Genomic DNA, 11,911 nt, shown 5'->3' on the forward strand with positions numbered 1-11,911 from the left:
CAATGTATCTCCTTTTAACACCTGTTGTTTTCCTTTTGTAGGATGAAGCAGAATGTCAGTAATATATGGGCGCTTATGGGATCAGCTGAGCCGAACGGGATTTTCATTGTTTTGCTTTTCGCCAGTGCCAGCTTGGAGATTTAGGCCTGATTGGTTGTTGGGTCATGTGATGTTTGATCTTTTATTATATGGCTCATAGATAATAAAGGGAAAAAATGAATGTGCGGGAGAAAAGCACAACTAGCATGGTTGGCGGAAGAACATTGACAAAGGTGAGATGCTCAAAAACAGAGTGTTCTTTTTATTAGATGAAATTTATTATTAAAGTTTCTTTTATAATATTTTGAATTTTTAAGAACTAAATAATTGTACATATAAATTAAGAATAATATTTTAAAATAACAGTTAAGCGTTTCTTTAAATTTGTTCGAACATTACAACTTAAAAAAAATGACAAAGATAAAGCTAATTTAATATTAACTGAATTTATTTTATTTTAATTAGGGGATGAGCATACACAAATAATATTACAAATTATTTTTGATAATTTTGCTTCAAACAAATTAATACTTAATTGTTAAAATGACTTGATCACATAACATTATTAAAGATAAAATATCAATTTAGAAAAAATTAGATGATATATCATGTAACAATCAAATAATAAATTAGAATAATTGGGATTTTTTTAATTAAATTTTAAAAAATAATTATTTTTCAGAAACAATATATTCCATCTTTTTAATTTGCATCTTACATCGAATATTATCTTGATAAATATAATAACAATATCAAAACAATAATTATTAATTACTATATTACAAATAATTATTTCAAATTACTATATGCAAAATAATATAAAATAGTCTTTTATATCTTAAATTCGTCAACATATTCATACAAAAAGAGAAACAAAATTAATAAGTCTCAATTCGAACTCATTTCTATAGAAAAGTTATATCTACTCTCTGAATTAAAATCTTTTGATATAAATTTGATCAACATCTGTAGTCGAATATCAAACAAGAATTAAATAAAACAGTTCCAAACAAATATGTATATATTCATAAATAAAGTTAATTTAATTTATTTTAGAGATAAATTAATTAATTAATTAATTAATTTTATTATAAAAATTTTTCTTCACATAGAGAAATAACAAAACATGGAATTGGGTTGCAAGATATACCGAAAATGTCTCATCTTTTTAAATTTTCTTTGGACTATATATCTTCAATATAAAAGGATTGGATTATAACTAAGATGGATTATGTTACGTGTACATTAAAATCAGCCACCAAAATAAGTCATCAGTATAAAATACATGTTAAAATATAAATACACATTGAAAATAAATTAAACCACACATGTATTTATACACAAATACATTGATGGCTAATTTTAGTGTACAAATAGCATTTTTCAACTAGGATTTGATTTGGTAAAATTTTTTAAAAAGATGTTTGAATTTTTCAAAAGCACAAGTATCTCGTTGTGCATCTAGTAAATTAAAAAGCACATATACTAATACTTGCAATTTTTAAAATTATGAGTGCTTTTAAAAGCACTTAAGATAAAACTTTTTAAAGTTAGCTTGTTCTTATTGCCAAAATTAAAAAAGTTTAATATAATCTCATACATTAATTAATATCTAAATTTAATTTTTATATTAACGTTTATTATAGTATTTTTAAATTTTAAAAGTTATTTTATCAAATACATTTGTTGTTGTTTATATTTATTAAAAGTCAATTTTATTTTAATTTATTTTATTTTTAATATTTGATAATGAAAAGGTAACCTGATTATTTTAATTTTATTTTTTTTAATTCAATGTTTGACACCTAATAATCAACTTGATAACTAAATGTGCAATCAAAATATGAATAATCAAACTTAAATTGAATTTGTGGTCTTTTTAATTTTTTGAGATTAAAAAAAATATGTTTATAAGTTAATTCTTTTTTTGGAGTTAGCTTCGATTTTGACAACTATTCCATGGCAAAACCTGAAATAAGTGGATTGAAATAAATTAGAGGTCCCAAAAGCTTATGGTAGGCGATCTCCAACTTAGTTTACGCTTGGGGGCCCTCGTCCGAGTTAATTGGTATGTGTGTTGGAGAATGGGGGGTGGCACCTGCAATGACACTCTGATGCCTAAGTTAGCAAGGGATTAAGCAGGTTTAAAAATATTGGAACTTAGGTTTACCTGAGTGCATCAATGTATTTATAAGTGATGGACTAATAACCACCGTTGAAGTAGTTCCACTTCTGATGGTGAATAACCGTCCCTTTATCTTAGGGTTGTTGAGATATCTCTTCCAGAAATAGGTGAGATTTGTTGGGGTAGTTATTTATTTGAATCTGCCAGCACGTGTCGAATCCGACCTCTTCAGGAGGTCAGGTGGATTTTGGATTGGACCTTGTTGGCTTAATTGGACCTGGCCATTGCATTAGGGCAGAGTATGAACAACAACCATAATTAAAATTTAAAAGTATTCTTTGCTAGAAATATTAAAATAAAGAGTCAATTTTGTAATTGTATAAAAGATGAATAATTTTTTAAATGATTATTTAGTAACGTATATAGAAAGAAAGATTATACTTTTTAAAGAGAAAAATTTGGTAAAATGAGAAAATAAGGTTCTAATATAATTTTAAATCAAAATAACAAACTCGCACGTTATGAAAATTATAAATTCAATAATGATTGAGATCTTATGTTTTTACTTTAAAAGATCATTTTCTTAAAATGAAAATGCTTTATTGAATTGACAATAAAATTCTCCTATATTTTTAAAAATATAAAACAAAAAATAAATAAAATTTCAATAACTTTTTATTGTTTTAGATTATTAAGTTCTTTTTAATAGATATATTAGTCAAATAATTTAAAAATTGATTATATTTGTCCACGCAAGACCGATTTTATCGGTTCAATCAATAACTTATTAGTTAAACCAAATAAGTAGTGAATCAATATTTTTTTTTGGTTCGGTTTTTTTAACTAAGATTCAACCCACTCTATTGACCGGTTTATCGGATCATGGTTTAAAGCTAACAGACTTCGGAATACGAATTTCGGTTTACATATTCAAATTCAAGATTCACATCTCATCTTACATGGCTTAGGGTTTTTGTCCAGCATACAGTGTTATGGTGTTATTTCACCAAACAAGATAGACAAATCAACTGCGATTTACGATTTCGGATATGGTGTTCATAAAATTTGGTTCTTGGGCTCCCCGCCGATGGTTCACCATTTTTGCGGTAAGGAGTTTCGGGTTGCGCATGCGGGGTTCAGCTAGCAGAATTAGTCTTGCCGTGTACTGTCCCCAAAAGAAATAAACAAATTAATTGACTTTTTACGGTCTAGGATTCGTCTTCTAGAAATTTGTATACATCATTTCGTCTCTCACGGGTATACGAATCATGTTTCGTGGATTAGGGATACGAGTTCCGTTCTTTCGGTTTTTCCTGTTTGGGGTTTAGGGCTCATGGTTGAAGTTTATGGGCTTAAGTTTACGGTTGAGTGTTTACGCTCTCCTATTTGCAGTTTAATGTGACATTTTATTTTCACCACAATGAATTAACAACTCGTTTGCGTTAATCATGAATCTCATCTTCATTTTGTCTCATCGTTACTTCTTCCACTATTTCATCACCTCCACTTAGAATACACTGAAGACCGACTGTTTTCTTATTTTACATTCTATGTGTCAACAATTTTATTTTCACATCGGAGGCATAGCCACATCCATACTAACCAAGCTCACTTTTTCTTTTCCCTCCTTTTAATTAACATTAATACTTAGAAAGAAAAAATAAGTCACCGTAACAATGCACACTTGACTAAAAGTTTTGCATTCAATAATTATACCGCAAACTGATGATGGACACCGACAAATTTATATTACGGTGCAAAAAGTAATACATAAAAATATTAAGGTTTAATTACTCTGCAAGTCCCTATAGTTTCACCAAATTTTCAATTAAATCCTTATACTTTTTTCTTTTTAATTGAGTCCCTATACCATATAATTTTTTTCAATTTAGTCCCTACCGTAACAAAAACGTTTAAAATAACGGAATATTCTATTAAATAAACGAATATTCTCATATTTAAAAAAAAAAAACTAATCAAAGATACCATCATATTTTAAAAATTCCCAAAAAATCCCTTATTATTTTGTCCCACACTCACCCCGTCCTAACCCAATAGCCCTAACTTCTTAAGCTCCCACTGGATCCACCGTAAGGTCCCCTCTTGCGGCATCTCCTCTGCTCGGCGTCCCTCCCATGCTCGTCGCCACTAGAAGAAGGCCATTCATCCACTACCAGCAACAGTCGACGGAACAAAGATGAATCAAGGTTGGAAGTGTTAGCGACAAATCTTGAAGCTTCGATGCCGTAACAAAAATCACTTAAGCTGTGGTTCTTTCTCCTAGGAAAATATTTTGTTGTGGCAAAGACAGTGTGAGGATGCATTGTATTCCCTGCTCACTTTTGGTTGTCGACGGCCTGTGCGTCACTTGGCATCAGTTGCAATGGCAAAGATCATATCCAACAGAGATGGAATATCTGTTTATGCTAGAGCAAGTAGCCTTTAGGGATTTCTTTCTGATGGTACTTATTACCATAAGGAAAATTCATTTCTTCAATATACTTGTTTTTGAGTTTTTGTCAGCCAAATTGGTTCTCTTGTTTGAGGAATTATATAGAACTCAATTTTTGTAAACAATTTTACTTATTATTCTATCAATGATTCTTATTACCATATGTCATATGCAAGTTCTTTCATTATGTTGGTCATAATAAATACTTGAATGATGAAAATTGAATTTTATATTATACTTATTACTACTATTTCTCTGTTTCATTTTAACCATTATTTTTTTTATATTCTTAAGATAAGGTATTTTGAAAGTAAAAAAAAAGAAAGAGACGGTATTTTTGGTACAATTTGTATATAAATAAGAAAAAAATGATAGTGATAAAATAAAAGGGATTATAGAAATATTTTTTATGTCGTAGAATCATTAAATAGGAATTATAGGAATATATTTTATTGAATATTTATAATTTTTTTAAATTTTCAATTAAGCCCCTATATTTTTTTCTTTTTAATTAGGTTCCTAGGGGTATACAAGTAATTTCACAATTCACTAACATTTGTTTAACGTTTAACGTTAACAAGGACTAAATTGAAAAAAAAATAATGTATAGGGACCCAATTGAAAAGAAAAAAAAGTATAAGGATCTAATTGAAAATTTGGTGAAACTATAGGGACCTACAGAATAATTAAACCAAATATTAAATTAATTTTTGTTTCTAAATCCTAAACTCTCAATTCTACTGCTGATTTCGTTCACACTAATTTTCAAAATCTAAACCCTACACTCTAAATTCTAAAATCTAAAGTATATTACCTTTAAAAGAATTTTTCATTACAATTTTTTGGCAAAATTGACTATGTCATACATCTATTTTTAATATAACAGTGCCGAACACATATTAAATATTGTTTAACTCATATTTATTATATTAAATTAATAATTTTTTTATCCTATATATATATTTTTAATTTGGGTCAGAAACCCTTCAATTATATGTTCTTCGTATAACATCATTTGATCATTTTTTTTTTGTCTCCAGACCTATTCATTGCAAAGGCTTGCATTGGTCCACTTATATGAAGCTTGTGAAAAAAAAATAATTTAAAACCAAACGACCCTTCCCCTGCCTCAACGTAGGAAGCTCGGCTCTGTGGTGGGCACAAATCATTCTCCACACAATTTCATGCTGCCCCCACTTGCATGGCTCATGGACACGTGTTGTCGTTGCCTTCTTCCCATCCAAAATCTGTAAATCTTTAAAGATTGGGGATCTGTACATTATAATTTTCCTTTAAATAATTAAAAGCAATATTAATACCAGCCACAGCCAGCCCTATATTAAGTGTACTCACATTTATGGTGATTTTGGAAGCTTCCCATATCGGCGTGGGACAACTTAAATTAACAATAATTTAGTCTTATATTATGGAAAAAGAAAGTTTATGTTGTCAGCAGGTTTTTAGCTAGCATATAAGCAACAATTACATCTCGCCTCTCTCTCAGCAAAAATAACTAAATAAGTGCTATCAATTAAATGTTGGAAAATTTGAACATGCTTTCACACTCTAAAGACGAAGATCAATTCATGCGAGGGCGTCACGAGAGAAACCTCCTTGAAGAGCAAGTCTCAATCAAGCTAGCTAGTAGCTTGTTACTGCTGACTCTCTACTCTCCAATCTCCATAATCCCTATCATTGATTATTCACATTTTCCTTCTTTCCCATAATGCACATATTGTACATTTGAGCTTTTTCTATGTATGACTCCAACTAAAATTCCTAACTCATAACAAACATGAGCCTTTCTAACATGAATCTCTTGCTATCCTCTGTGTTCTTTTCACGAGGTGGTTGCTTTTGTTGTGTCCATAATCTTACTCTTATTAAGGTTTCACGTAAGAGCATTGCATGCATGCCTATAAATATTACTGGTTTCAAAAGCTTTGTGAATCACATCAAACGTTACTATGGTGATGGGTATCTTAACAAGTTTGATCCTCCTATTTTTCATGTGTTTCCCATCAGCAGCCTATTTACTCAACCAACTCCAGCTACCAAATCCGTTGAGAGGCCCTGAGTCCCTCGCATTTGATCGAAACGGCGGAGGGCCTTATGTTGGTTCTTCTGATGGAAGGATTTTTAAATATGTAGCTACCGGACCACGAAATGGTAGTTTTGTCGAATATGGTTACTCTTCGCCAACGAGGAACAAGACAGTATGTGATGGCCTTACTGACTTCTCAGACCTCCAAACAACCTGTGGGAGGCCTTTGGGGTTGGGTTTCAATCATCAGACAAACGAATTGTATGTTGCTGATGCATATTTTGGTTTGGTCAAGATTGGTCCCAATGGAGGGCCTCCAACCCAGCTTGTTGAAGCTGTACAAGGCACTCCTCTTCGCTTTACAGACGCCTTGGACGTCGACCCTCAAACTGGAATCGTTTATTTTGCACAGTCTAGTGCAAATTTTCAGATCAGGTAATTAATTACTTCATTCTTTAAGTTGAAGGATTTATTATTTCTCAAATTGACATGTAATTTTTTGCAGAAATTTGACAGCATTGATAAACAGCAGAGATAGTTCTGGAAGCCTATTCAGATATGACCCAAGCACCAACCAAACCACGGAGTTGCTCCGTGGTCTTGCTTCTGCAGCCGGGGTGGCAGTGAGCGGTGATGGATCATTTGTCCTTGTTACTGAATTCTCAGGAAGAAGAATCCAGCGATTCTGGCTCAAAGGACAAAAAGCAAACACATCGGATATATTTGCGCGAATTCCGGGAAGCCCAGATAACATCAAGAGGAACCCCAGGAACCAGTTTTGGGTGGCAGTTAACAATCCCTTAGGACCACCTCCACCTCCACTGCCCCCTTTTATGGCCTCAGGAATCAGAATCAGCGATTCCGGGATTCCTTTACAGATTGTGCCTCTTGTAGATGAGTATCGTACACAAGCAGTCAGTGAAGTTCAAGAGTTTAATGGGACGCTCTATGGAGGATCCCTCTTTGCTTCCTATGCTGTCGTTTTTACACCCTAATTATGAAAAGTATGAGCAAAATTCTTATAAATAAAAAAGAAAATCTTGATGAATCCAGGGAGTAGCACTGAAAAAACCTCTTGCTCTTCTTATTGTCACTTATAGATCTCAACAACTTATAAATCAATGCCGTCCATGTTAGATATTTTATAAAAACAAGTAATTTAAGTACTTTTAGTCATTGTTATATTCTTTAATTTAATTTAGAATTTTTAATTTTTGATACACCAAGAAAGATGAAATCAGAATGTGTTTGGTTATTGTGTTTATTAAAATTGGTTAGAGATCCAAACTTTATAATTTTTTATTAACAATTGTGTTCTTTTCGTCAAAAGAACAAACTAACTGTCAATAACACTTAAACTAATTTCTATATTAATAAATTAGACTACAAATAAAATAAAAATTTTAACATTTTCGTATTTGGTCTAATTTTTGTTACATATAGTTTGTGATTACATACTATGCTTAAATAATTAAGACAACTTACACAAATTATAGTAGTAAATCCTCATTAATCGAGTATTACCTTCTATATATTGCAATGTAATATCTTCTAATTGAATAAATTTTTTTATGTGATATTTTTGTAGGAATAAACCCAATGCTTATTTTAGGTCCTTCACTAAATTTTATTTGTCATTCTCAATCATGTATGTACATATATACTAACCAAATGAGAAATAAATAATAATAAGAATTTCATATTCAAATATGTCATATAATACAACATAAGTCATATAAGTGACGTTACAGAACATAAATCTATAATAGTAACGTGATCCTTAAACAATTTTAGTGGCATGTCTTTTGTCAAAGGATCAGCTATCATATGTTTAGCACTAATATGCTTTATATGTACCTCATTAGACCTAATTCGGTCTTTAATGGTTAAGTACTTAATGTCAATGTACTTACTTCGACTACTATTTCTATTATTTTTAGTCATAAATACAGCAATGGAATTGTCACAATATATTCACAATGGCCTAGAGATACAATCCATAATCTTAAGCTTAGAGATAAAATTTTTTAACTAAACACCTTGTGATGCAGCCTCAAAACAAGCAATAAACTCGACTTCCATGGTAGAAGTGGCTACAAGTGATTATTTTGCAATCTTCTAAAATACTGCTCCATCAGCAAGCATAAAGATGTATCCTGACGTTGACTTCCTAGAATCAACACATCCCGCCATGTCTGAATCTGAGTATCCAACAATTTTTAAATTGTCGGTTCTTCTATATGTAAGCATGAAGTCCTTGGTCTCTTGAAGATATCTTAAGACCTTCTTTGCAGCACTCCAATGGATAATTCCTGGATTAATTTGATATCTTTCTAACATTCCAACAGCAAAAGCAATGTCAGGGCTTGTACAGACCTGAGCATACATTAGCTTTCCAATGACTAAAGCATAAGGAATATTTTGTATCTATTCTTTTCCAAGTTCATTTTTAAGAAATTGATCTAAGCAGAACTATCACCTTTCACAATAGGTGCAACACTTAGTGAACAATTTTGTATTTTAAACCTCTCAAAAATTTTATTAATATAGGTTTTTTGAGATAAATCTAAAATTTCTTTATGTTTATCTCCATGAATCTTTATGCCAATGACATAAGATGCGTCACCCATATCTTTCATATCAAAATGTCTAAGAGAAATTATTTCACTTCATGTAACAATCCCAAGTCATTTGTTGCAAGTAAAATATCATCTATATATAAGATGAGAAATATGATCTTACTCCCACTAATTTTGTGGTATATACATTGATTAAAAATATTCTCAATGAAACCAAACGAAGAAATCACATTGTGAAACTTCAAATACCACTGTCAGGAAGCTTGCTTAAGACCATATATTGCTCTCTTAAGCTTGCAAACTAACTTCTTACCAGAGATTAACTCTTTGGGTTGTCTCATATAGACATCTTCTTCTAAATCTCCATTAAAGAAGGCCGTTTTCACATCTATTTGATACAATTTTATGTTAAAGTGTGCTACCAATGATATAATGATGTGAAAAGAGTCTTTCTTTAAAACAGGAGAAAAGGTTTTCTTGTAGTCAACTCCTTCCCTTTGAGTAATTCCTTTGGCAACAAGTCGAATCTTGTAGCACTCAATATTTTCTGATGAATCCTTTTTTGTCTTAAAGACCCATTTACGTCCAATGTCTTTTTCCTATCAGGCAATTCTATAAGATCCCAAATTTAATTATTCGCCATAGAATTCATTTCATCATTCATAACATCTAGTTATAAATTAGAATTACGACTTTTCATTACTTGTGAAAAACATCGTTGGGTCTTTTTCATCACAAACATCATAGTCAGATTTAGCAAGATACACTATATAGTCACTAGAAATTGTAGGTTTTCTTATTCTAGTTAATATTTTTAATATTGCATCATCAACCTCTTGTAAAGGTAGTGGCATAACAAGTTCTTTCTCTTCTTGAGGTTGTTCTTGAACAATGTATTTTTGAACAATATTTTCATTATAAAGAGTTTGATTTTCCACTATATGATCTACTAAAATATTATTCTCATAATGTGAAATATCAGTAATAGGTTGTTCTACATTGACCCTATCTGTATGGGCATTATATTGAACAATCACTCTTCTACATGGAGAGGTTTGACAAATATTATTATTCTCAATAACCTTAAGAGAACAATTTCTCCCACTTTTCACATCATACTCTAAAAACCTTGCATTTATAGATTTAACTATTTTACTTGAATGGGAGAGACAATAAAACCAATAACCCTTAGACTTTTTTGCATAACCTATAAAATAAGCACTTATTATCCTTAGGTCCCACTTCTTTTTTTTTTTTTTGTGGATTATAAACCCGAACTTCAGTAGGACAGCCCCAAATGCGTATATGATTAAAACTAGATTTTCAACCTTTGCATAGTTCAAATGATATTTTAGCAACTGTCTTGGTTGGAACTCTATTTAATATATATATATGGCTGTCTTAAGGATTTCACTCCACAAAGATAAAGGAAGATTAGAGTTGCTAAACATACTCCTCACCATATTCAGCAAAGTCCTATTTCTTTTTTTACCTACACCATTTTGATTTGGTGTGCTAGGCATGGTGTATTGTACCACAATACCATGTTCTTGAAGATACTTTGCAAATGGACCAAGTCCTTGTCCACTTTCAATATATCTCCCATAAAATTTTCCACTTTTATCTGATCTCACGGTCTTAATTTTCTTTTTACATTGTTTCTCTACTTTAACTTTATAAACTTTAAAAGCATCCAATGTCTCATATTTATTATGAAGCATATAGAGATACATATATCGTGAATAATCATCAATGAAGGAGATGAAGTATTTCTTACCAGTTGAGGACATATTAAGACAACATATGTTAGTGTGAATTATTTCTAATATGTCAGAATTTCTTCTAGCACTTTTTTGAGACTTTTAAGTTTGCTTTTCCTTAATGCAATCCATATAAGTATCAACATTAGTAAAGTCTAGAGGTTTAAGAACTCTATCATTTACTAATTTCTTCATTCTTCTAATGGAGATGTGTCCCAACCTACGGTGCCATAACGTGGAGAATTTTTTATTCATAACATTACCATGTATAACCATTAAACCTGATGGAACATTATTAGTTAAATGAACAGTGAATAAATCACCAATTAAAGTACCACGTCCAATAATATTAGAATTTGTAATAATGTCAACAATATCATCATAAAAATATATACATAATTCTTGTTTTACAAGTTTTGATAAAAAAAAAATCAAATTTTTAGAGAAGTCTGAAATATAAAATGTTCTTTCTAAATCTAAAATACAATCAGTACTTAATACAAGCTTAAATGTTCTAGCAGCTTTCACATATGAACGCATCCGATTGTTCATATAGATGTTCAGTTCACTTCCTATCGATTTTTTTTCCTTATGAAATCTTGCATGATATTTGAAATATGAATTTTAGTACCAGAATCAATCCACTAAGTGTCATGACATATTTCAATAAAATTATATTCAAAACATACTAAAGGAATAAGATCACAAAGGTTAGTACATTTTTTCTCAAGTCAACTTTAAACTTTGGGTACTCCTTTTTCATGTGTTTCTTTTTTATTGCAAAAGAAACATTGTGCACCTTTTTTTATAGAATAGGATACAATACCCTTTCCTTTCTTCTTATGAACTTGCTTCTTACTACTCATTTATCACCAACAGTGCATTTTTACCAAATTTTTGAACTAGTCTTCC

General features: G+C 30.7%; 1 protein-coding gene across 1 annotated transcript; it reads left to right on the plus strand.

The window, feature by feature from the left end:
• The first annotated feature begins 6,550 nt into the window (after window positions 1–6,550).
• On the plus strand, window positions 6,551–7,708 carry LOC112722647 (protein STRICTOSIDINE SYNTHASE-LIKE 11). Its single transcript, XM_025773753.3, has 2 exons — window positions 6,551–7,095; window positions 7,166–7,708. The coding sequence occupies exons 1-2, from the start codon at window positions 6,584–6,586 to the stop codon at window positions 7,653–7,655; spliced, it is 1,002 nt and encodes a 333-aa protein (XP_025629538.1). The 5' UTR covers window positions 6,551–6,583; the 3' UTR covers window positions 7,656–7,708.
• Window positions 7,709–11,911: the final 4,203 nt, after the last annotated feature.

Source organism: Arachis hypogaea, chromosome 11 (genome assembly GCF_003086295.3).
Source record: "Arachis hypogaea cultivar Tifrunner chromosome 11, arahy.Tifrunner.gnm2.J5K5, whole genome shotgun sequence".
NCBI lineage: Eukaryota > Viridiplantae > Streptophyta > Magnoliopsida > Fabales > Fabaceae > Arachis > Arachis hypogaea.